Here is a 25,976-nt window from a genome sequence, read left to right as displayed (position 1 = left end):
TTCCTTGTACAAGGAAACCATGGTCACAGTGTGGGTTGTGTGGTAAGACACACTGGTGAACAGGGGCTCTGAAGTGAGGACAGAGAAATCACCCAACCAGAATCCCATGGCTGCTTTCAAACATATGAGGTAGGAGAGCAAGGGCCATATAAAGCCCTTAGCACAACATGGGACCACCACAGGTGTGTCACTGTGACCTACAAACAAGAAAAGAGTCCAGCCAGACACTGGGGGATTACTCCTGTAATTCTGCTCAGAGGCTGAAATCTGAGGATCATGGTGCAAAGCCAGCCAGGGAACAAAAGTCCATGAGACACATGTCCAATTAACCACCAGAAAACCGAAAGAGGTGCTGCAGCTCAAAGTGGTAGAGTGCTAGCCTTGAGCTGAGGAGCTCAAGGACAGTGCTCAAGCCCAGAGTTAAAGCCCTACAACTGACTAAAAAAAAAAGAAAAGAAAAGGAAAGAAAAGAAGGAGGAGGTGGAGAAGGGCCAGGGGCAGTGGCTCATGCATGTCTGTAATTCTAGCTACTCAGGAGGCTGAGATCTGAGGATCACAGTTCAAAGCCAGCCTCGGCACTAAAGCCCATGAGACTCTTATTTCCAATTAAGCTCCAGAACTCAGGAACTAGTACTGCGGCTCAAGGGGTACGGCAGAAGCTTTGAGCTGAAGAGCTCAGGGAGAGCACCTAGGGCCAAAGTTCAAGTCCCATGACTAATAAAGAAGAAGGAGAAGAAAAAGGAGGAGAAGGAAGAGGAGGAGGAGGAGGAGGACTCCATATAAAAATAAAGGGATAGAGCATTACCCTGGAGTGCAACATCTAAGGGATACCACCCAGGTTGTGAGTTCAAGCCTAGCACATGCACAGTAAATAAAGTATCAGTTCACAGCACAGCTGTTCCATCCACCAGGCAACTACTGGCCACACTGGACTTACAATTAGCCCATTTTAAAATTTTAATTAAATCTAAAACAAAAGCAGTACAAAATTATGTTGTTTTTTTTCATTTAGCCACTACTTTTTGTTCCATTTAGGATTTTTTTTTTTTTTTTTTTTTTTTGGTCAGCCATGGAGCCTGGGCACTGTCCCCAAGCTTTTTCATTCAAGGCTAACTCTACCACTTTGAAGTATAGCTCTACTTCTGGTTTTCTGGTGGTTTATAAGAATCTCGTGAACTTGGGCCAGGAGTTTGGCCTAGTGGTAGAGTGCTTGCCTAGCATGCACGAAGCCCGGGTTCGATTCCTCGGTACCACATACATAGAAAAAAGCCAGACGTGGTGCTGAGGCTCAAGTGGTAGAGCTCTAGCCTTGAGAAAGTCCAAGGACAGTGCTCAGGCCCTGAGCTCAAGCCCAGGACTGGCAAAAAAAAAAAAAAAAAAAACCTATCAAAGGTCCTATCCAGTGCACAGATGTCTGGACACTATCCTCTTCATTCTGGATGTGGCAGATCCCTGGTACATGGCTGCTGGTGACTGGGGGTGAGTCAGCAGGATGACTCTGGATGTATGAGCAGGCAGGAAATGAGGATTATAAAGCCACTGGCTAAGCAGCCCTGAGACAGGTAACAGATAGGTTGGAGTTCAGGGCAGGGGCAGGTGAGGACAGGTGTGAGGAGGGAGGAAAGGCTTCAGATCACCCAGGGACAAAAGAAGTCCAGGAAGTTAGCTTAGATTTGACAATGGATGAGAAAAAGGAAAGGTCAGAAAGTGGCCATACAGGGAGCTTTGTGCAGTAAGCACGGGAAACAAGGGTCCTGGGAAAGAGGTTCCCTGGACATTGCTCTAGGGCCCAACCAGTGACCAGAAGGTCCTGGGAACAGTCAGCTCAGCAGGACAGTCACCCACATTTCTGGCTTTAGAGCCTAATGGAGGCACAGGTTCCTGCTCAGAGTTAGCCGAGGGTGCAATTTGCATATGTTTTGCATATATAATTTGCATGTCATTCCTTTAATGGGAGGCAGCAAAATAGAGCATGGTACCCCAAGAGCAAGGCTGATGGCCCTAGAGATGTCAAGGCCAAGAAAGAACACAGTCCAGACATCAAGGATACCAACCCTGAATAGAGGGAGAAGAATACCATGGGACCCTGAGGCAGAGCCAGGGTGCATGGCTGAAAGTACAGGAAGGTCCTTGGCTCGGTATGCAAGGTGGTCTCCTGGAGCCCAGCATCAAAGATGGAAGGGACTGGCTTCTTTGGGAAGTGCAAATTGGCGTCACCTGCAGCACAGATGGATCCTCCATTTGGTAGACATTTCAGAACCCAATAGAAGGATGGCTGGATTAGATGTCCCTTCTACTGAGACTCCAGGCCAGGAAATGGACCACCTGTCTACATAGGTCAGAACCATCTATAGAGGAGCTGCCCCTCCTCCTTTTGAGTATTTCTGGTCAGGTCCTCACCATCAGGGAGCACTGGCCTTCAGGATACATGAAACTTGACCTACTCCAGGCAGATGTGGGGACATTGAAGAGAGTGCTTGAGGACATTACTTGGCTTGCTAGTCAAAATAGAAAGTGCCCTTTATTGTTTTGGAGACACTGGATATAATGTCAAACTGGTTTCTTCACTGTGGGACTTCTCAGAGCCTCAGATGCCCCATTGTGCCCTGTGAAGGGTCACGTCAAGGCTGTGATCAGTAGTCCCTGCACTGTTTCTCGTGGAGCCATCAGTGAACCAGTGATTCCCTGTGCAGAGATGCGAGGAGGAAAAGCTGTGCTGGGGTGTTGCCAAGCTGCACCTGTCAGAAACTCATGTGGAAGCTTGGGCCTCAGTGTCCCCATGTATGAAATGTATTTTCCTTGATAGGAAGCACAAATGAGCTGCCATTTTGACAGTACAATCTCTGAATGGAACACATGTAGTTGGCTCCCTGGTTAAACCAAAGGTAATGGGTTTCCATTCTTCCACAATAAAGCCAGGCCAATAGCTGAAGCACCAGGATGTGTTTTTCTGATCTTAGTAGAAGCTGGCTGGCCTTGAGGGGAGGAGTGTGCCGTGTGTGTGTGTGTAGGGGGGGGGGGGGAATCTGCACCCTGGGAGAAGTGGCTGGAACTACTAGGTTCTTCTGAGGGTGGAGAGTCTGTGATCCTCGGTCCTGGAGGAGGCGAGGATTTTTTGGGAAAGGAGACTAAAGGGACGGGATTGGGTTCAGTGTGAAAGTAGAGGCCACACTACAGGCAGGGTCCAGCTGTCTCCAACCTGTTGCTACCCACCTGGGCTCACCACACCCAAGGGCCTTCTCACCCAGCTTCGGGGTGATTCCTTCAGGCCCTTCGTGGTAGCCCCAAGCCCTCACCTCCACCAGCGGGTAGGCGATCTCATTGTAGATCTGCTCGGTGAAGTGATCCATGTAGTAGGCGCCGTCGAAGGTGAACTGCTTGGGGGGCTCGTCGGCCGCGGCAGGGTTCTGGATGAAGCACTGGCCGCGGGCACAGTCCACGGTCACCACGGGCTGACAGTTCAGCTCCCGCTCGCGCTGGTTCATGGGGCGACAGCGCACCACCACTTTGACGGACTCGGAGGCCATGGCGCCACGGCTGGGATCCCCGGCGCGCGGAGCAACGTGGAAACCAACACCCCCGTGACGACCAACGTGGGCACCTGGGCCGGGGCAGCCAGCTGCGCGGCCGGGCCGCCCGGCCCTAAGGGCGGGGCCAGCGCCAGCGGCGGAGGGCGGGGCCGCGCGGAGGGGGCGGGGCCTCGGCGGGGGGATGGGACTCTTCGGGAGGCCCCCAGAGAGAAGGCAGGGGGCCAGGCACGAGTCGCTGGACGGGAGCCGGGGTCGCCGCCGCCTCCCGCGCCCGGGCTCGCCCGTCCCTGAGGCCGGGCCCGGGCGGGGAAGTGCGGGATCCGGCTGCAGGCGCCGCCGCAGGACCCGAACCCGCTCACACTAGCCCGCTGTCTCGGCGTTCGCCGTTGCTCGGCAACGCCCGTGACGCCACAGGGCGGTGCTCGGGAACGTCGGCGCGCGCTGGGCCGAGCTTGGGGCAGGGGCTGGCCCAGCTGGGCGCTTTCCCCTCGGTTCTCCCCCCACCCCCCAGCGGTCTTCAGAGGCTCGGCGGCTGGGCACAGGTGCCTGCTGGCAGGGAAGCCCACGCTTGATGACACCCGGAAAGGAGGCCTTCGGCAAGGTCAGAGACAACTGAGTCCAGTGAGGCTATTCGATGCCACCGATGTGTTCTCAGGTATTAAACACTTTCGAAGCCAGGCCAGGAGTCTGGCCTAGTGGTAGAGAGAGCTTGCCTAGCATGCACGAAGACGCAGGTTCGATTCCTCAGAACCACATACACAGAGGAGCTGGAAGCGGTGCTGTGGCTCAAGTGGTAGAGCACTAGCCTTGAGAAAGCCCAAGGACAGTGCTCAGGAAAAAAAACAACAAAAAATTCCGCTAATGCCATCTTGTCTTTCCTGGCTAAGTATAAGCACCCCAAAATCTCCAGGCTGCCTCCTCTAGGCTCTCCTCTGCAGAGAAACTAGCAAGTATGCGGCAGGCCCTGTTTCAGAAGCTTCCAAAAAAAAGAGATTGGTATTGAAAACAAAAATCCCACAAATGAAACTGAACTACAGAGAAGTGGCTCCAGAGAGGACTCTGACAGGAGCTGAAATAACAGGTAAGGAGTTAGCCAGGTGAAGAGATGGCAGGAGGGCAGGGTGTCTTGTCTGGGCTGTGCAAAGGGCTGCAGCCTGTTGCAAAAGACAAGGTCCTGAATCTACACACACACTGGAGGCTTAAAGTAGAAGAAAGGCATGATTCAGGACATTGTGGCCTCTGGAGGGCAGAAGTATATGGCTCAGCCTTCTCCAACAGGTGCAAACAAAAGTGAAGTAGGCAAAAGCAGATGAAGGCCCTGTCTTTCAAAGAAACATCTTCAGTAGTTAGTCTGGAGAGGTGCATTTTATTTTATCTCATAGGAAGGAGAACCAGGCTCCTTCATAGTGCTCTGATTGATCAGGACACACACCCAAAGCCATGCCTTGTGACGTGTGCTCAATAAATGCTGCTTGAAGGAATGTTAAAGCGCTTCGGGACAAGCTGGTCCCTTCACTACATGTCTACCTGGACAATTCACACCACAACCCTCCCCTCCTGGAGGTGAGCCCAGGCCCAAGTCTGGGCCTATCACCAGATTTCTTGATGTGCCATCTCCAGACTACAGTGCATGGAGACTCCTTCACTCCTGCAGCGCAGCGAGGCCAGGCTGCCTACTAGAGACCTGCATTCTGCTCACGGAGGTCCTGCTCCAATGGAGAGCTGCAGAGCCAGTCCCAGCCTGGCCCCCACATTCAGTACTGTCGGTACCAGGCATAAACACCTAGGACACCTGCTTTCTATCTTGTGCAACAGTGTCTCACTAAACTGGAAATGAGCACCTCTCCAGTCCTGCCCTGTCCTGATGGGGGCTGGACCCGGGAGCCCTACCCCTCTACTCCTGGAGTCACTATGACTCCTAGGTTTGCCTTGCATCTTGTTACTGAGTAGAAGCTGTCCTCCATGTCACTTGCATAGCCTTCTCCAAGCTCATGGCTAACCATGTGCCAGTCACCAGTGGAGCCACAGCCCTCCTCCCGTCCCCAGTTGAGGTGAGGCCCCATGGGCTGCACTCCCATCAGCTCCACCTCTGTCCCATTCCTAGAGGGGCTGGGCTGGGGACAGAAGTGGCCTCTGCTAGCCAGTCAGCACTATATGAAGGAGATGTGAGCATCAGGTGGCTTCTCAAGGCAGCCACCAAACTGACTACAGGGCGGCTCACTGCGGACCACTGCCAGGCCCTCTCAGGGGATTGCCAGAGGCTCTGAGCCCCTGGCTGGAAGCTGGTTTCTATCAGCTCTCAGGAGGCGCACCTGCATTCCTGGCCAAGCCCTCTGGGCTACCTTGGAAAGCTCCATGCTAGGAGGAAAGTGGGAGACCAGAGCGGCTAGCAGAAGTTACTGGAAAGCCAGGAGTTCTACCTGCTCCTCCCACAACCGTGGCTGATCACGGGTCTCATGAGCAAGCACTATAATCTCCACCCCCTGGGCTCCCCTCCCATGGCACTGAAATGATGGAAGGCTAGCCAAGAGGCAAAGTGACCAGACTGAACTGGTAGGGTGCAAGAAGGACAGATCAGCCAGAGGCTCTGGGACCAGGGCCGGGCAAGGCCTGTGTGTGAAGGCACCACCCCCTAACCCAGGCCCTGTAGTTCTGCCTCTGATTTGGCATGGCCAAGGGGCCGCAGAGTCCGGGGGGGCCTGCCCTCGGGCCCACAGTCCTGCTCCTCGTAGGTGGGGTTCAGGCGGCCCATGTCGAGGGGGCAGAAGAGGCTGCGCTCCATGCCAGCGTGGTTCTCCACCAGGGCCTCCAGGCTGGGGAACTCTGCTGGCAAGTGCTGAGAAGAAGAGTCCATGGTTAGCTCTAGGCCTCTTCCTCAAGACTCATGCCAGCCTCTAGTCTCCCCCAGACTCCTCTCACCTCCCTCCCCACAGACACAGAAGTGCCTGCTCCTTTTGGAGGGCAGGAAATGATCAGAGATCACACATGCTAGCACAGCAGAGCCAGACACCACAGAAGCATTCCTCCTTGAAGTAAGGGCACACACATGGAGGCCTGCCATACTATCCAGGTGCCTAGAAACCTATGGGCACAATAATTCTGGACCCAGACACTCAGGCTGTGTAAGCAGGCAAGTCCCCACCTTTGAGTAATTCCTTCCATCTGCTAAGGTGGAAAAGTGGGACATAAAGGCAAGATCTTTATAGAAATAGGAGGTCCAAAAGTGCTAGAGGTAAGCTCTGAAAGATAGCTGTGGAGAGGTGTACCTGTCTCTCCTACAGCAGGTGAAGGCAGAGCCAGCAGGGCTCATGAGGAAGGAGAGGATGGAGAATGGGACAAAAGGCAGAGCCAAAGAGATCCAATAGGGGAACTGGGATGAAAGTGAGGCCGGGCTCTTCAGAGCTCAGCCATCAGAGAAAGGCAGGGCATAAATGGCAAGAAGTGGCGCCAACGATGGGGCTGAGTCAGTCTCTTGTCAGCCTTGACTTACCTCCACACAGTAGCGGCCCATGTGGTTACGGAAGACCTGGTGGGGCACCACACCACACTGTGTTCGTACCGACAGGCACCACTGGTCACTGCTGCCCAGCTCAGGCCACAGCAGGAAGGACCCAAGCACATCTCTGCGCAGTAGGGCCAGAGCACAGGACCTGGGCCATGGAGAGAGAAGCTGGGGTTGGAGTCATCTGGCCCCAGTCTCCAGCTGCTGTTCTGAATATGAATACCCGGCCCCAATAGCATGAGGGTTACCTGAGGATGAAATACACCCCCTAACAGAGAATGGGGGTACACGACTAGAATGTCAGCCCTTGGGAATTTGGGGCAAGAGGGCTACAAGTTTGAGAACAACTTGCGCTGGTCAGGACAGAAGTGTGAAGATGACCCTGAGACAGCTGTCCCTGAAACAGGTCAGGTACTGAGGCCTCTACCTGGACCTCACAATGTGATCCTCTCCTCACTTTGTACGGACGGTCCCCCTTAGATACCCCACTTTTACAAGTCCCTGCCCTGAGGCTAGCTAGTGTGGCTCGGAGTATTCTGTGCACGCACAGGGGTGCCTGCATGAAAGGCCCTGGGGAGGCCCCTCCCATTTTTCTAGCATTGCCTAGCCCGGGTCCCTCTTACCTGGAAAGGCCAGCGAAGGCCCAGATGTTCTCTGTCAAGCTACCATCGCCCTCTACCAGGCACGTTGCTGGGCCACCAGGACCTCGGGGCCACGCCTCCCATGCAGCTGGAACTGTGGAGACCACCAAGGTCAGGGACTTTCCCCCACCAACTAGCCCCTCCCTCCCGGGCGGATGAACATGCACACAGCCTTGCAGGAACACACCCATCCTCTGCCTGGCACAGGTGCAACTCACAGGCCTCCCGAGCTGACAGCTGCAGCTGCGTCTCGTAGGTGCAGCCTCGGTAGGCCCCAGAGCGGATCACCTTGCTGCGGATGGCCTTCTTGCGCACCAGCGTGGGTGAGCAGTAGGGGTTCCCCAGGCGAGTGTGCCGGACCCCGCCTCGGCCGTCAGCCTCAAGCAGCTCCTTCTAGGGTACCAAGAGGGACGCCAGACATGCAGGTGGAGGTGCAACCGCACTGGGCTGCGTGGACACCCAGAATCCCTCGCCCGTGCCCAGGACCTTTGCCCCCTGCCTGGGACGCCACCTACCCCATTGCTGCCCAGGGGTCCCTCCGCTGGCAACCGCCGGAAGGAGACCAGGGCATGGACGTTCTGTGACAGCTGATCCTGACCAAAGGGTTCCCGCACCAGGGCAGGAGGTCCCCCGGGGCTGAAGAGTGGCTGCAGGGGCTCGGGCTGGGCCCTTTCCTCCGGGTGCTGCACGAGGTAAGCAAGCTGGAAGGAGCGGCAGAGCAGCAGGTACAGGACCTGGACCTGGGGCAGGATGGGTGGGCTGAGCAGAGAAATCTGTGGGGAGCGGCTCCCCACAGGACCGGCCCGCACCCCAGGGAGGTATCCAGTTCCTCAGGCTAGGAAGCCTTGCCCTAATCTTGCTGGGAAATTTCCTACATATCCCTCAAAACCCCTTCACCAACCACTATGCAGCCTGGATCTTGTCCCTGAGCTTTTTTTGCTCAAGGCTAGCACCACTTTGAGCCACAGCTCCATTTCCATTTTTCTGATGGTTAACTGTGATAAGAGCCTCACAAACTATCTTACCCAGGTTGGCTTCGAACTGTGATCCTCAAATCCCAGCCTCCTAAGTAGTTGGGATTATAGGTGTGGGCCACTGGTTCCAACTTTCTCTTATTTGATTATCAAATACTGGGTCTCCCATTCCCCTGGAGGAGCAGTTGAGACTCAGGCCTCTGGCTCCAGCCCTGGCCTGTAGAAGCGTTTTTGTCACATTGGGCAGAGCCCCGCACCTCTATATTTCCTCAGCTCCACCTCCCCATAGCCCATGGGGGAGTTAGTGAAGTCAGTACAGAGAACTCCCAGAACAAACCCAGCACATTCCACCCATCATACCATCCAGACCAGCAGCTGCAAGAGTGAGTTTTAGCCACCCGGGACCCCAGTGTCCAGCAAATGCTTCCTGCTTGCCAAATGATTGGCTGCCATGGCTCTGCCCATTGACTTTCAAGATCTACCTGCTGCCCAGGATACAGTCCACCCACCCACCAGAGGCCACAAACAAGGACACTCAGAAACCAGAGCCAATTTCTGTGCTAAGTGTCTTTAGAGTTGGAATGTGGAGTGATTTGTGTCACAGGAATCTATAGGAGGGCACTCCTAGAGTCAAGGTGGACTGAGCCTTGAAGTCTGGTCCAAATATACCAGAAGGAATGGAGGACGGGTACTGTAGGCAGAGCAACATGAGCCAAGACCCAGCTGCTTGATCTGCCAATCTCCCAAGTGTGTGCCCAGTTCCTGCTTTAGCAAGCCACTGGGTGGGGTGATACTCAAAAATAGACATAACTAGTGTGTAAGGGATGGATTTCTGGAAGGTCTCAGGCCAACTCAGCCAAGCTGCCAAGGCCAAGGCCTGTCTCTAGAACCCCACTCCAGCCTCTCTGGTGCCCCTCCGCCCCGCTCTGCCTTGGGTCCCAGATACCTCTCCAGGCTGGCTGCCCACGAAGAGGTGACAGAAGAGCTTGGTGGCTGGGCTTCGTGGGTTCCGGGCAATGAAGGCAAACTGGCAGTTGGCTGGGCACCACGTGGCATAGAGGACCCGCCTCAGGGCGTGGGCCATGAGGAGCATCTGGGACACGATTGCAGTGGGTGTTGGTGACCTGAGCTTGGGCTGCAGCAGCCTGAGAACCCCCCATGCAAGAGACAGGACTCCTCTCCTGGGGCTGCTCTCAGCCTGCACACCAGGGTAGGCCCCACCTCCTGGCATGAAAAGACCATCCTTTCTGCTAGTCCCAAGTGCTCAACCCTCATGCATGGTACCTCGGACCCCTGCACCTGGTTGCAGATTTGTGGGTCAGGGGGTCCACCCTCATGTTATGGACCTTGAGGGGTAGGGCAGGGAGCTCCCACTGGGGCCAGCATGACAGTAGGCCCTGGGGCTTTAACTGCTGGGGAGAGTCACATGACCAAGTTAGAATTCCGACTCTGCCTCTCATTCTCCACGGGACTTGAGCAGGTAAGTATGGTCTCCTGGGTGTGACTTCCCATGACACAGGTCAAGAGGGAAGAATTCAAGATGCTCCCCAACAACTGTTGGGGAGAAGGACTGTGGCTAATGCAAGTGGACGGGGACCTGATTCATGGAGATGTTCCATGCACACCACAGCCTTGGGTCAAGGGGCCCTGTAGTTGCAGGGAGCACAGACCAGCCTGCAGCTAGGCCTTCAGACAACACTGGCTGTACAGGGGGATGATGTCATATCCACGCAGGGGCTCCGTCTCCAGACCATGGCCGGCCCCAGCTCCCGGGCAACATTGGGCAGGGCATCTTTAAAACTTCACGGAAAGGACATCCTTGCTTCCCAGGACAGAAGGTGGCCTCAGAGAAGATTGTGAGAAAATACTATCCCCAGGCTTGCCTCGGGTAGTGTGGGTCAGGCCAGGGCAGGGGCCAGGGCCTGGCCGAGGCTGAGTCCTGCACCTCACCTGCACCGCTCCACACCAGCTCCTACCTCGCCTTCCCCACTGTAGATCTTGAGACCTTGAAGGCTGAATTTCAGGATGACAGCTCGGCGTCGAGGGAAGTCCTGGGTGGGACGAAGACATTACCTCCTAGGACCAACTGTCCCCAGTCCAACCCTAGTGCCATTCCTCCTATGCCAGTCACCCAGCCCACCCCTGTGGGGGGACAGAGTCCTGAGCAGCAGGTCCTCCAGCTCCTGGGAAAATGTCCCCGGCCAGGCCATGGCCATCTGTGGGGCAGGAGATCTGGCCAGCCCAGAGGAAGAGAGTCCCTGGGCGTATGGGACAGGGATTCAGGAGCCAGAGCTGGGGCCTGGGTGCTCGCTGGGCTTGTCTCCATAAGGGCCTTTGGTCCTGCCCCTCCCGAGGCCTCACATGCTGCTTTAGGATGGCTGAATCTAACCTCAGGGTGGGACATCTGTAACTGTGCCCCTAACCCCTTACCTTCAGGGCCCACAGCTGATGCCGCACAAGGAAGGCGCTGCCCTGCATGTCCAGGTCATCCACAGGGAAGGAGCCCACATACTACACGGTAGAGGGGTGGGGGCAGCAAAGCAAGGTCAGGCCCACAGCTCTACACCCCCATCTTCCTCGTCTCCCTAGCACACACTGGCCTGCCAGGAACACTGTGGGTGGCAACACAGCACTGTCTTTGGAGTCCAGGCTCTGCTACCATGGTCAGGTTATGAAGTCCACATCATCTTTAAATGCACGTGCACAGGCATGCATGCGCACACGTGCACACACACGCATACACACACACACACACACACACACACACACACACACACACACACGAGCCTGGGCCAAGAAAAAACAGGGAGAAAGTCGTTCCCTCATCCTTACCTCCATCCCACCCTGCCCCTGCTACACAGTGACACTCACCTGGGCAAACTTGGTGATGCACCTGGGCCGGTAGGGAGCAGGCCCACAGTCAGAGGCCCTCCGGCCCCCGGCCCCAGCCCTCTGCATAGCCCCCAAGGTACCCAGCTTGAAATTCCACGGGAGAAGGCTGCAAAGAGGAGAGGAGAAGGGGAGAAGGGGTGAGCTGATGGGTCATCAGGCATGGAGCTCCAGTCAAAGGCTGCTGGGCTCCGTCCCTCCATGTCTTCATGCACTGATCCAACAAATCCTTACTGAGTAGCCGCTAAGTGTTCCAAAGTCCTGAGCCCCAGTGACACAGTCCAGAGAAAGAGAATTCTGCCTCCTGCATAGACTGTCTTCTAGCAGGGGAGAAGGACTGGGTATAAGAGGGAGGGTACAGAGAGATGGAAGCCCTCACCGAGGAGGGGAGGTTGGGAGAAAGATCTGGAGGTAAGGGATTCATGAATGCTCTGGGGTCAGAGTTGCAGAGCCAAGTTGACCCCCTGAGACTAGAATTGGGGGCAGATTGAGAGAAGAGAATCACTTGAACCCAGAAGTAAGACAAAGCCCCACCCCTCAAAAAAAAAAAAAACTGATCAGAAGATAGGACTGCCAGGGAAAGCTCATCAAGTACAGCAGGGTGATTGCTGTGAGAACGGAGCCTTGCACGGGCACAAAGGAAGATGAACAGCCAGATCCACAGTAGACTGGATCCAAATTGAGATTAGGGTTCTATGTCAGACCAGGCTTTGCCCTGTGGCAGTAGGAAGCCATAGCGCCAGGGCATCGCATGGGGTGGCCCAGAGCTACACAACCAGCACTAATGGGCTCAGGAACCTATTGATCAGGCTGCTTGCTCATCTGGTCCAGACCCTTCCCAATCATGGAAACCAGTCAACACACTGGGTCTAAGTCAGCATATGAGGAAGGTGGAAAATGCCAGGGGGCTGAACAAAGCCCAGATTCTGGTCTTTCCTAGGACTCCTTGGTCAGATCCATGAGTTGGGGACAGGAGTGAACATCCTGTCACTGTCCTCTAGGGAAGAAAGACTATCTCCATCAGAACCAAGGCCCAGAGCAAGTACTCATTACATGAAATCAATTCACCCATGGACATCCGTCACAGGAAAGAATGGATGAGTGCCTTTGCCAGACACCCCGCAAACTCAGCTCCTCTAGTCTTTTACACCCAAGGTCAACTTAAGATACTTTGCTGAGCCCCATTCTGGCTGCTTCTCACCAGCCTACTTGTAATCACTGACTTGAATCTCATGGACTTTTCTGTCAAGGCTGGTTTCAAACTATGATCCTCAGATCTCAGCCTCTGAGCCTCTGTTTTCTCTTTTTCACGTGGGATGATAATGTGAGGGGGGTTGCAGGTGGTCAGCAAACTGAACAAATGAAGAGCAATGCTGAACAAGTTTCACAGGGGACGGAGCCTCCCAAAGACTGCTACATAGAAAGGAGCTTGGAAAGGCAGCAAAGTCTGAGCATTTGTCCTGAGTCCTGAGCACTGAGTCCTCTCCTTGTCTGAGCCACCCAGGCTGGGGACAAGGCAGAAAAAGCTGGCTTGAGAAGAGGTGCATCCTGGGTATATTCCGATGTAGTTTCAAAAGCTTCCAGGAGAGTTTGTCTAGGAACTGTTGTCACTGTCACTGCCAAGACACCCACCTCGGCCCACCCATGACCTTCAAATGCAGTGGATGCCACCAGCCACCTACTGCTTTCAAGATTCTATCTCCAAAATAACCAGCAAAAAAAGTTGGCTGGAAGACAGGGCCGGGAGTTTGGCCTAGTAGTAGAGTGCTTGCCTAGCATGCACAAAGGCCCGGGTTCGATTCCTTGGTACCACATACATAGAAAAAAGCTGGAGTGGTGCTGAGGCTCAAGTGGTAGAGCTAGAGCCTTGAGAAAGTCCAAGGACAGTGCTCAGGCCCTGAGCTCAAGCCCAGAACTGGCAAAAAAAAAGTTGGCTGGAAAAACTGTGGCTCAAAGTAGTAGGGCACTAGCCTTGGGTGAAAAAGCTCAGGGACAGCACCCAGGACCTAAGTTCAAGCCCCATGACCAACCAAAAATTTGCCTGGATGAATGGCTCAAATGGTAGGGCACCAGCTGAAGGAGCAGTAAGAGGTACCAGAAAAAAAAAAAGAGGCTGGTAAGTTGGCAAAGAAAAGCTGCTCTGTCCCTTTCTGGCCCCTTTAGTCTCCTAGAACATCAGACTCTCCACTTTCTGCCTGTGACTATTTTTCACATCGTGTCCTTTCACTCCTATATGTTTGATGTTTAAATAGAGCAGCGTTAGATGTGCAGCCCATAAGACAGCCACATGCTGCCCATTTAGGCAGATGGAGCCCCAGTGCAGCTTCCTTTTTAACTTTAGAACTACAGCCCAGGCTGAGCTCTGGGGGAAGAGGAGGCAAGGACCACAAAACAAGAAGGGGGACCCAGTGCACACAGGGAAAGGTAGAGGATGCAAAGGCCAAGGATAGAAGCAGGAACTGAGAGTCTGAGAAGAGACCAAGGGATGCTGGGAGGAGGGAGAGGTCCAGCACATCTTCACACCCAGCCAGAGAAACGCCATCCTGCAGTCCCTCAGGCAATGTGCAAGATGGGTTGCTTGGTTAGCACAAGCTCTCACCTGGGGCTTCAGTCTCTTTCCTCCAGACTCAGAGCTGCTGCAGTTTTCCATATCCTCAGTGTGTGGGGGTGGAGAGGCCAGGCCACAGGCTTTCGCTGGCCCTACCCTTATCCTTCACCTGATGATAGCCCCTCTGGGCCTTACTTAACCTCTTGGTGACTAGAAGTTTCTCCCCTCCTCCCTTCTAAACTGAAGAGCACAGTGATTTTCAGCTCTAAGCCTGGAGTTTGGGGCTCCTAGGGTACCAGGTTCACTGTAACCCTGGAAACAGAAAGTTCACCCATCTAGCCACAAAGACCCACTCATTTCTTCAGACCTGGTGCCTGGCAGCACCTTTTGGAGGGGCCACATTTGCAAGGAGGTTGGGCTGTGGATTTTCTAGGCTGTCCTGCTGAGGAGCAGGAGGCCTGGATAACTTGGCCTGCTTCTTTGCCACACATGAGCCCTCCTCGGATAGGCACTCTAGCTCAGCTATGACGTCTCACCCTAGCACTCTCTTGCAGACCACCTAGATCCTGAGTTCTGAAGGTGGTGGCCCAGAGAGGCCAAGTCACTTAAGGACATAAAGCATTGAAAGGGGAGCTCAGATTCCCTTGAGTCTTAAGGAAGTGGGTGTCCACCCTTGGAATGGAAAGGGTCCCAGTCTATCCAAGAGTAGGTTAGACCAGGAGTGGGACCAGGAGTGGAACCAGGTTAGTCACAGGGGTGGAAAGACCTCTGGAGGCGGGGAAAGATCTGGCCAGTAGCAGCCTTGTTTCTCTTCTTCCTTTCCTTCTCTTTCCTTCCTTATGGGCTTGAACTCAGGAGCTGTCCCTTAGTTGTTTGGTTTTTTTTCCCCCCCATCGTTGCGGGCGCTCTACCACTTGAACCACGCTCCAGACAGTTATTCCTTTCTGGCCAGTCTCCTTCCACGGGGGCCCAGCACTCACCCTAATGTCACCCCCAGTTGGCGGCAGGGCCCGCACAGCCGAGAAGGTGGGCTGGCCCCTCAGAGGACGGCTGACGTGACCTTGGGCGGTCCCCTGACCTGTGAACTCCGCTCCTCAGGGTCCCTGGGGAGGGCACCCAGGTCACCTCTCCGGCTGTCACCCATGGGTCCCCGACTGCGTGCCGGGTGGACCCCGAGGCCCGGGCCTCGCAGGCCACCGCATCCCGGAGGGCTGTGCCCTTTGCGGGAGGCGGAGGTGTGCGTGAGGGAGCTGCACTCACGCCCAGATCGGCGCCCGCCGCGGGCGACGTCTGGAGGGAAGGTGCGGGGAAGCGGGGGCTGCTGACCCCGCCGCCTCCGGCTGTCCGGGGCGTCCTCCCGGGGAGGCGGGGTGAGGTGACGGGGCTCCTCGCGCTCCGCGACCCCCCGGTGCCGCGGCGCCCGCCCACCACCCGCCCGACCCCGCTCGCTCACCGCGGCCGCCGCGCCTTCACTCGGTCCCCACAGCTCCCGCCGGCGACCCAGCGCTGCCCGCGCGCCTCCCGCGACGCCGCCGCCGCCTCGGCTCGGCCCGCCCCGCCCCCGCGCCGCGCACCCCCCACGTGGTCGCGGGAACCGACCCCCGGCATCACCTGGCGGCGCTGCCGGCCTCTCCCACCAATCAGCGTCCGTGGAGCAGCGGCGCTCGGCTGCGCCGCCCAATCAGAGCCCGCGAGGGTCCCTGGCCACGCCCCCCGCCCGCGCCCGGCGCCCCGCCCTAAAGAGGATGGCTCCGCCCACTGAGGGCTCCTCTTTGCGGGGCGGGGGTTCTGGGTCCTCCGCGCTCCACCGACTGGTCCTGGTCCTGGGTTCAGGAGGACCTATCCGTCCCCTCCCGTTCGCGGACTAGCTCCTCTCCGGGAAGTCTTCGGGACCCACCGCCGCCCCGCCCCGCCCCAGTCCTGGGGCTCGACCCGGGGGCTCGGGCGCCGACCCTGGGCGGCTTGTTCTCGAGGCTAGCACGTTGGGCAGTCCTGCCCTGGCTGGCTTCGAACCGCCATCCTCACGGCTCAGTCTCCGGAGCAGCTAGGATTTACAGCACTGCTCGCGGTCCCTCTGGCTGGCCAGGTGGGGCTCCATCCCCAGCGCAGGACAGAGCTCAAGGCAGTGATGGTGGTTTGGCCCAGGCCCGCGGGACAGGGAGGGTGGAGGGAGGGCGGAGGGGGGGAACCCCGGCCCCTGGACGGCAGGAAGGGCGGAGGGGAGGGCAGCTAGGACTTGGCGCTGGGAAATCCGCTGGGGAGGAAGGAGGATGCTCACCGCCGTCGCCATCGCGGGCTACCGCACAAAAGTGTGTGTTTCAGTCTGAATCGCAATGCCCCCCAAATCACAGATCTGGACGTGGGGCTCGGGTTTGGGGAGGGGCTGAGGGCAGGCTCCTGCCGAGGAGGCCCAGAGAGAGCAGAGCTGGGATCTCCTGTCCGCGGAGCCAGGGTGAGCCGGCGAGGACGCTGGGCATCCTTCGGTCCCCAAACACCTGGGAGGGCGGGACGCACTCCGGGGCGCTTCCTCTTCCTCTCACTGGAGGCCTGGCCGGCACGGTCATAGCCTCATCAATCCTGCCGGCCTGGCCCAGCGCCAGCCTGCTCCGTGGTAGGTGAGGCTTGCGGTTAACATTAGTGAGGTGAGGAGTTCTGTGCTGGCGGATCGCCACGTGTGCCCTGAGAAATTTCTGCCCAGAGCCAGCTCCCAGACTCCAACACAAGACTATACATAAGATAATAAGATGCTTTGTAAGTTGGCTTTGCCTTCTGTACATCCAACTTAGGAAACTCAAGACATAGCAACATTAAAGGGTTAACTCTCATCTTTAAACAAAAATCCAAGTTTTTGTTTTTGTCAAGGGGCTTGAACTCGGGGCCTGGATGCTGTTCCTAAGCTTTTTTGCTCAAAGCTCGCTAGCCCTCAACCACTTTGAAACATAGCACCACTTCCAGTTTCCTGCCTGGGCTGGCTTTGAATCCTCAGATTCAAAGTAGCAAGGATTACAAACCAGCTAGCTAGTTTTAAACAGAGTGGTTTTAAACTACTTCTCAGCCTCTCTAGTCCCTGTGGTGAGAATAGAGAAAACAAAACAAAGCTGATTCTGTTAAGTACTGACACCAGCAGGCTTCGTGCGTACTTATTCATTCCGATAGTGTAGTTTATTAAAAATGACAATGATTTATTTCTGATCCAAATTTAAAAAGACAGAGATTAGCTACTCAGGAGGTTGAGATCTGAGGATCACAGTTCAAAGCCAGCTCAGACATAAATATCTGTGAGACTCTTATCTCCAATTAACCACAAAAAAAAAAAAAACTGGAAGTGGCACTGTGGCTCAAGTGGTAGAACAGTAGTCTTGAGTTGAAGAGCTCAGGGAGAGCACCCAGGCCCACAGTTCAAGCCCTATGACCACACCCCCCCCAAAAAAAGCCACAAAGATAGGATTGTCCCATTGAACTTTTCCTCTCAAAGCTGGTGTCCTACCACTTGAGTCACAACTTCACTTCCAGCTTTTCCCTGGATAATTGGGAGATAAAGTGTCAAAGATTTATCTCCCTTGCCTGGCTTTGAACTACTATCCTCAGATCTCAGCCTCTCAAATAACATTTCGGGAATGAGCCACCAGCACCTGACTTGATTTTTGTTTTCTAAGTCTATCTTAGAAGACTGAGTGACCAACACTGTTAGGACCCAAAGAAATGGAGATCTACAATAAAGCACACAGCAATAAAACACCATCTGAAAATGTAAATGTAATTAAAGTATATGGCATTGCCTTCTGAATTTACTGCCACCCAAGATGCCCTTATATTGGTCTTCACCCCTGCTCAGGAATATAAGGTTTCAAAGCCAAATGCTTTATACAGATGGAGTTCATTATTTTATTTTTCTGAGTATCATAATAATGCAACTGTTCATTAGAGCTATTGCTCCAGATTATCAAATTCACTTGACCTAATTCCACTAAATCAGAAAGCTTTTTACCATGCAATACTCTTATTAAAGGTGTAGAGGAAACTCAAAGGTTTCTATCAAAGGAAACATGGAGTAGGGAGCATAGCCTAGTGGTAGAGTGTTCACCTAGCATGCACAAAGCCCTGGGTTCGGAGCCGGGAGTTTGGCCTAGTGGTAAAGTGCTTGCCTAGCATGCATGAAGACCCAGGTTGGATTCCTCAGTACCACATACATAGAAAAAAAAAAAAGCCAGAGGTGGTGGTGTGATTCAAGTGGCAGAGTACTAGCCTTGAGGAAAAAGCCCAAGGACAGTGCTCAGGCCCTGAGTTCAAGCTCCAGGACTGGCAAAAATAAATAAAAGCCCTGGGTTCAACTCCTCAGTACCATATACACAGAAAAGCTGGAACTAGTGCTACAGTTTAAGTGGCAGATAGCCAGCCTTGAGCAAAATGTGTCCAAGGACAGTGCCCAGGCCCTGAGTTCAAGCCCCAGTACTCACAAAAATACAAAAAGGAAGAAAGCTTCAGGTGGTACCAGCCATCTCCTAGATAAGCCCTCCAAGCTCACATGGGACTGTAGCATGGATACCATGTGTGACAAGTTTTGCATTCCTGAGAGTTGTAGAACTTCAGTCATGGGTTAGAGACTCACTTGTGCAAGAAGCCCAAAGGAGATGTCCATATTTAGTAGAGGAAGGAATGACAGAATGGCAAGCTAGGTGGGAGTCACGGCTGGGGGACATGTTCACGCATGCGTCATGTATGTATGCCGTGGTATTTCCTGATGAGTCAGTGATCATTACTAAGCCTCACAGGTGCGTGCTTGTTATCACATTTTCCCCCTTTCTCAAAAATCCCAGAATCTGGCACTGGGCTTGCCAGCTGACAAGTGTGACACATTAGTGAGAAATTGGTGTCCAACCACAGGGCTGAGAACTAAAGGGTGCAGAGACTGAGATTCCAGCAGGCGGGACAGGGCATCCACTGAAATTTTGCCTTGGTGGCACCCTCTCCTGCTGACATTTTAGCTTTGTCATTCTGTCCTGGTTGATGGCACTACCTGTAACTTGGCCCCAATACTTTCCCTCAAATTAGGGATCTAGAGCAGGTTTCTTTTTTTTTTTTTTTTTTTTTTGTCAGTCATGGGACTTGAACTCTGGCTATAGGCGTTGACCCTGAGCTCTTCAGTTCAAGGCTACCACCCTATCCCTTGAGCCACGGCACCTAGAACAAGTTATTTTTGTTGACAGAATTGTGTTCCCCCCAAAAAACCCCCCATTACATCGTAACATCTAGGATATAGGAATGTAATTATATTTAAAAGATACTGTCTTTAGTCTTTAAGCCATATGCAATTTTTAGAGAAAATTAAAATGAGCTCATCAGTGTAATTTCCAATTTGAAACTTCTGATATCTTCCTAAAAGGAAATTTGGACACAGAACAGTGGCTGTGTATGCCGGCACTATAGTTCATGCCAGTTAATCCTAGTTACTCTGGAGGCTGAGGTCTGAGGATCACGATTCAAAGTTATCCTGAGCAAAAAGTCTTTGAGACTCTCATTTGCAATTAAAAAGCTGGAAATGGAGCTGTAGCTCAAGGTAGACTGCCAGGTTTTAGTGGAAAAAGCTGACAGTGCTCGGGCACTGAGTTTAAATCCCATTAAACACACACACACACACACACACACACACACACACACACACACACACACACACACACACCAAAACCACTGCCTGTTAATCTTTCAGTATAATGGACCCTTGTACACATTGGCTTTGCCGTCTGATCTGTCATTAAGTGTATAGCACTGGGTATGATTCTGGCAGAGTGGTGAAGTGAGCCAAAGCAAGTGACGTTGTTCTACTCCATTATTATGTGTTTCATTGTGGGAAGGGTGGCATCTGAGATCGAGGATGGTATCGTTTACCCATGACAATGCATCTATGAGGATCAGTGAGGCCATTTTAGGCTTTAACTACCATGACGGTAAGCAACAAAACTCCCTTGTGAAGCCGGATAGTTTGGTTTTTTCATAAAGAACTAAGGCTGGGCTCAGTGATAGAGCACAGTCCCAAGGTGCATGAGGTCCAAGGTCCATCCCCAGACCAAGCAAAAACACAAGTGGCATGCCTTCTTCTCACATTGCTCTAGGTGGTCATTCTGAAATAAGGATTTAAGGTTTGGATCTCATTATTTTGCAAAGGAGAGAGCACTAAAGGAGATGGAGTGGTGTTCAAGGTCACTGGCGTGAAAAGGCTGGAGTGCTGGGCTGGGTGGAGTCCTCCAGTAAAGGTTTGTTTGGAGTCAGTGAAATCTCTCATTCTACGTAATCTACCAGTGTGAATTACACACAGGGAACAAGAGATTTGAGCTTCCCAGAATCTCAGGATGGCAGGAAAGCTGTTGGGGAACTGGATCATGGGGAAAACTTGTATTATGTCCAACATAATGACTTGCATGGAAAATCCCCATTCTGGGATTTCTCTTGGATTGCCTCATGGAATAGAGTGAGAAAACTTAGCATTTCACAACACAGTTCTGACTGTGCGTGTGGTACTTGTGGACTGGAATAAGGCACCTGGTGAGATGGTGGTTCTGGAGCACTCCAGCTGGGAGAACTGTGCTGTGTCCTGGAAGAGCCTACACACCCCGGAGGTAACCTCCCCAGACAATCAGAGCTATCAAATTGAAAGCCATGATGACTTGGTTATAAGCAAAGCTAACTTCTTCTGCACTTTTAAACAAGTCGTTCCTCTTCCATTTGTAGAATATGGCATTACTGGGCTGTCACATGCGGATTTAGAAGCCTGGAAAAGGCCAAACAGCAGCAATCAAGATGTTTGGGTTTAATTCTGGCTTTTTCACTTACTATGACCTGAGGCAAATGAATTATAGAACTTTAGCTTTTCCTTCCATAAAATGAGGACACTAAAGTATGTCTATAGCATTGCTGGGATGAAATGTGATAATGTATATTTGGACTCTAATGTCAGAAAAGCTTCAGTGTTAGCTATTATCACTATTATTACTTTCAATGCTATGGCTTGGAAACAAGACCCACAAAGGGACCATGTGTTAAAGGCATTGTCCCTAATCTATGGTACTATGGTGGAGAGAGGAGCCTGGCAAGACCCTTAAGGGGGTGGAGCCTAGTGGGAGGAAGTGGGGTGACTGGGGGTGTGTCCTGGAAGAAGATATTTGGAATCATCTCTTCCTCATTTTCACTTCCCAGTTTCTTCTGCAATCTGGGTCTGGATCCGCACCAGATTGTCTTGCCATAAGGCCAAATAACCATGGAATAATACCTACTGGCGACTCAAGATAAAAGTTTTCTTCCTTACAAGTTGGCTATTTCAGGCATTATGCTACAGTAAGAGAAAGCAAGAAAGCAAACACATTAACATCCAAAGTTAGGAACTACCCTTCATCAGATACACTCAGGGTACCATAAAGATCCCTCTGAAGGCCTAGTGATAGAGTGCCTGTTTCACAAACACGAAGCCAAATTCAAAATCCAATATTCAAGCTGGGTGAACTAACGTCCATGAGACTTGTCAATTAACCACCAGAAAATTGGAAGTGGTGCTGTGGCTCAAGGGGCAGAACGGTAGCCTTGAGCTGAAGAGCTCAGGGACAGTGCCCAGGCCGAGAGTTCAAGCCCTAGGACCAACAAAAAAAACAAAACCATAAACAAAAAAACTATTCAAAACAAAACAAAAAGCAATGAAGAAAGTTCCTTTGCTAAGCAAAGATTTGTTAGCAAAGGGCTACTTGGAATTTTTTTTTCTTTTTCTTTTGCCAGTCCTGGGGGTTGAACTCGGGGCCTTGGCACTGTGCTTGGGCTATCTCAAGGCTAGCACTCTACCATTTGAGCCAAAACACTACTTCTGGCTTTTTCTTTTCTTTTCTTTTCTTTTTTTGCCAGTCCTGGACCTTGAACTCAGGGCCTGAGCACTATCCTTGGACTTTCTCAAGGTTAGAACTCTACCACTTGAGCCCCAGCACCACGTCTGGCTTTTATCTATGCATGTGGTACCGAGGAATTGAACCTGGGTCTTCATGCATGCTAAGCAAGCACTCTACCACTAGGCCAAACTCCCGGCCCCTGGCTTTTTCTGTATATGTGGTACTAAGGAATTGAATCCAGGGCTTTGTGCATTAATAGGCAAGCACTCTACAACTAGGCCACCCTCTGGCTTTTCTTTTTTCTTCCCCTTTTAAAAAAAAAAAAAAATTGCAGTGGGCTGGGCCCACTGGTACAAGCTTGTAATTCCAGCATCAGGAGACTGAGGTAAGAATATCAAGATTGAGGGCAACCCAAGCTCTCACAACCCCCCACAACAAAAAAGTCAGCAAACCATAACTATGGTTCACACAAGTAAAAATGATAGAAAAAAAGGATCAAGGTGCTGGCAATTTAGCTATTCAGGCATGATTCAAACCTACATCTTAGCCAGGCTCTGGTGATCACACCTCTAATCCTAGTTACTCAGGAGGCTGATCTGAGGATCACAGTTCAAAGCTAGTCCAGGCACAAAAGTCTGTGAGACTCTTATCTCCAATTAACAACCAGAAAACCGGAAGTGGCATTGCACATCGCATGTGCGTTGCTAACCTTGAGCTAAAGAGGTCAGATACCCAAGCCCAGAGTACAAGCCCCAAAACAAACAAACAAAAACTCCCTATATCCTGTCAGGCAAAGGCAGCAGAAGCCCTTAATTTTATCTATTCAGGAGGCTGATATTTGAGGATTGCTGTTCAAAGCCAGAACAGCAAAAACAAACCCTGCCCATTCTATATATCTGCTTTTTTTTTTTTTGAGATAGAATCTGAATTCACTGAAGTTCTGTTTCAAAGCATCTCTGAGCCCACCGAATAGAAACCATGAGCAAAGCTCACACTCCCGAGCTAAGAAATGACACTAAATGGTAGCAGACATGTCCAATGCATATTGTGTGGATTTGATCCATTTATAAATCTGGTAATAGATCAATATGTGGAGACATCTACTCGTGGGCAACAGAACAACACTGGGATGGTGGTTATACGAGGAAATACTATCATCATGTTAGAAGCCTTGGAATGAGTTTAATAATGACAGCTCATCAGAAATCTGCATCTCCTCTCCAAAAGGACTTTACTATATAAAATTTGGTCATATACATTTTTTTTTTTTGGCCAGTCCTGGGCTTGAGCTCAGGGCCTGAGCACTGTCCTTGGACTTTCTCAAGGCTAGAGCTCTACCGCTTGAGCCTCAGCACCACTTCCCACTTTTTTCTATGTATGTGGTACCGTGGAATCGAACCTGGGTCGTCGTGCATGCTAGGCAAGCATTCTACCAATAGGCCAAACTCCTGGCCCCATGGTCATGTACATTTTTACAGTTATTTTTTCAATAAACTTTTGCAAAAGCAAAAAAAAAAATCTGCTATGTAGTGGTTGGCTTGTAACTTTCAATTCTCCTGCATTAATGTCCCCAGTGCTGGGAATAGAGGTGTGCCATCATGCTTGGCTGTTTTCGATGTATACAGGACAAGGCTTCCTTTATGTCCTTGTGGACGGTAAGAATCAATTGTCACCTGTGCTGAATACTTGTGCATGTAGGATATGAAAGATATGCATGTATCTCAGTAATGATATCTTTCCTCTGTTAAGCCAACTATGTACCTCATAGCACCTTCTGAGAGTCATTATCAAAGATAACCGTTAGGATGTTTCATATACTCTGAAACTACCCACTAGTTTCAGTAAATGAAACCTCATAAATGAACCAATAGAATGTTAAGCCAACTGTCACCAGTGATCCATGCTAGAAAACAGTTTGCCATTCCCTTCTGCAGCACAGAATTGCAAATGTGCTCTCCTTTAGAACGCCTGGAGAGAAAACGCAAACATTCCTTGAGAATGAGAACTCCAGACTTTCCCCTTCCCATGAAGTTAAAGCAAACTGTTCTTATCAGAACTTAATAAATTCGATACAATGTGAGAACTGGAAGGGAAGCTAAACAAACTATACTTGCCCTACATTTAAAATAGCTGGTGTTGAGCCAGGTGCTGGTGGCTCATGCCTGTAATCATAGCTACTCAGGAGGCTGAGATCAGAGGTTCAATGTTCAAAGCCAGCCCAGGCTTGAAAGTTCCGAGACTCATCTCCAATTAACCACCAGAAATCTGGAAGTGACACCATGCCTCCAAGAAGTAGAATGTACCGAGTCCAAGTACCACTACTGACAAAAACAAAATGACCAGTACAATACAGCCACCGGGTGGTTATCCAGGAAAATTGAAAACAAACAAACAAAAAACATTAGTCTCGGGTGGGAGTTTAGCCTAGTGGTAGAGTGCTTGCCTAGCATGCAAAAAGTTGATTCCTTGGTACCACATACATAGAAAAAAAAGCCGGAAGTGGTGCTGAGGCTCAAGCCGTAGAGCTCTAGCCTTGAGAAAGTCCAAGGACAGTGCTCAGGCCCTGAGCTCAAGCCCAGGACTGACAAAAACAAAACAACAAACTAGTCAGGGGCTCTAAGGGAACCAGCACCATGGCGTCGGGTTTCAAGATCGGCCTGTCCATTCTCAACAGCCACCTGGCCAATTTGGGGGCGGAGTTCCTCTGGATGCTAGACTCTGGGGCCGATTATCTGCACCTGGATGTAATGGACGGGCATTTTGTTCCCAACATCACCTTTGGTCACCCTGTGGTAGAAAGCCTACGAAAGCAGCTAGGCCAGGACCCTTTCTTTGACATGCACATGATGGTGGCCAGGCTGGAGCAGTGGGTAAAGCCAATAGCAGGAGCCAATCAATATCTTTCACCTCGAGGCTACTGAGAACCCAGGGGCTTTGATTAAAGACATCCGGGAAAATGGGATGAAGGTTGACCTGGCCATCAAACCAGGAACTACAGTTGAGTACTTGGCACCATGGGCTAATCAAATAGATATGGCCTTGGTTATGACAGTGCAAACTCCGTTTGGAGGGCAGAAATTCATGGAGGATATGATGCCAAAGGTCCACTGGTTGAGGACCCAGTTTCCATCTTTGGATATAGAAGTTGATGGTGGAGTGGGTCCTGACATGGTGCATAAATGTGCAGAGGCAGGTGCTAACATGATTATGTCTGACAGTGCCATAATGAGGAGTGAAGACCCCAGATCTGGGATCAACTTATTAAGAAATGTTTGTTCAGAAGCTGCTCAGAAACGTTCTCTTGATCGATGAAACCACAAGGAACCCAGTGTTTGCCCATGGAACCCTTGGACTGCAAAATAGGAATACTGACTACCAAATCACATTTCATTTGAGTGTTGCTTTTCTAACAGTTCTTCATCCCAGTGATTCAAATCTATTGTGCAGAACATTAAGAGGTTTGGTCTGTATAAATACATTCTTAGTGATACAATTTAAAAATTAATGTAATGATATAACCCTGTTTTTACTGGAAGAACTGATTTTTGTAAAGAGTGAAAATATGGCTAAATTGAGATCATGGATAGAAATGTCTTAATGCCTAACGAAGGCATAGTATCTACTGCAAAAGATTTCTGTAATTTTATAGTGTTCATTCTTTTCTCTCTGAACCATTTTCCAAAAGCAAAGGAAGTCCTTATCTAAAAACAAACAAACGAACGAACAAAACTACTCAGGGCCTGGACGTTGTCCCTGACTTTTCTTTTTTTTTCCGGTCATGGGCTTGGGCTCAGGGCCTGAGCACTGTCTTTGGACTTTCTCAAGGCTAGCACTCTACCACTTGAGCCTCAGCACACTCCCGGCTTTTTTCTATGTATGTGGTACTCAGGAATCAAACACAGGGCCGCACGTAGCACTAAGCCACATTCCTAAGAGTTGTTTCCTAAACTTAACTGTTTTCTCTATTAACCTTAGTAGTGTTGTCATCATCTTTTAATCCAAGGATTCATATGAACAGTGAACACAA

At 51.7% G+C, this 25,976-nt stretch overlaps 2 protein-coding genes and 2 pseudogenes across 7 annotated transcripts in view; 2 read left to right on the top strand and 2 right to left on the bottom strand.

Moving 5' to 3' along the window:
- Positions 1-3,854, bottom strand: part of Kif17 (kinesin family member 17) — a 31,745-nt gene extending 27,891 nt beyond the window's left edge. For 3 of the 6 annotated variants that reach the window (XM_090335672.1, XM_090335677.1, XM_090335678.1), the window contains exon 1: positions 3,297-3,854. In XM_090335672.1, coding sequence (XP_090191798.1) covers positions 3,297-3,527 — 231 coding nt within the window. In that variant the 5' untranslated portion in view covers positions 3,528-3,854. The remainder of the gene's footprint in view (positions 1-3,296) is intronic. The other 3 variants (XM_090335675.1, XM_090335673.1, XM_090335676.1) reach the window with 1 other exon arrangement.
- Positions 3,855-4,862: 1,008 nt separating this feature from the next.
- Positions 4,863-15,618, bottom strand: Sh2d5 (SH2 domain containing 5). Its single transcript, XM_090335671.1, has 10 exons — positions 15,538-15,618; positions 11,519-11,645; positions 11,078-11,158; positions 10,624-10,698; positions 9,594-9,740; positions 8,189-8,413; positions 7,892-8,066; positions 7,656-7,767; positions 7,021-7,180; positions 4,863-6,366 (listed from the first exon to the last, which is right to left on the bottom strand). The coding sequence occupies exons 2-10, from the start codon at positions 11,603-11,605 to the stop codon at positions 6,163-6,165; spliced, it is 1,266 nt and encodes a 421-aa protein (XP_090191797.1). The 5' UTR covers positions 11,606-11,645; positions 15,538-15,618; the 3' UTR covers positions 4,863-6,162.
- A 7,309-nt stretch (positions 15,619-22,927) lies between these two features.
- On the top strand, positions 22,928-23,129 carry LOC150062371 (small nuclear ribonucleoprotein G pseudogene; annotated as a pseudogene).
- Positions 23,130-24,582: 1,453 nt separating this feature from the next.
- Positions 24,583-25,285, top strand: LOC150062370 (ribulose-phosphate 3-epimerase-like; annotated as a pseudogene).
- The last annotated feature ends 691 nt before the right edge of the window (positions 25,286-25,976 follow it).

This window comes from Megascapheus bottae, chromosome 6 (assembly GCF_031878675.1).
Source record: "Megascapheus bottae isolate mThoBot1 chromosome 6, mThoBot2.hap1, whole genome shotgun sequence".
Classification (NCBI taxonomy): Eukaryota; Metazoa; Chordata; class Mammalia; order Rodentia; family Geomyidae; genus Megascapheus; species Megascapheus bottae.
Note: the sequence above shows the minus strand (reverse complement) of the source record. Positions and strands in the feature narration are given on the sequence as shown.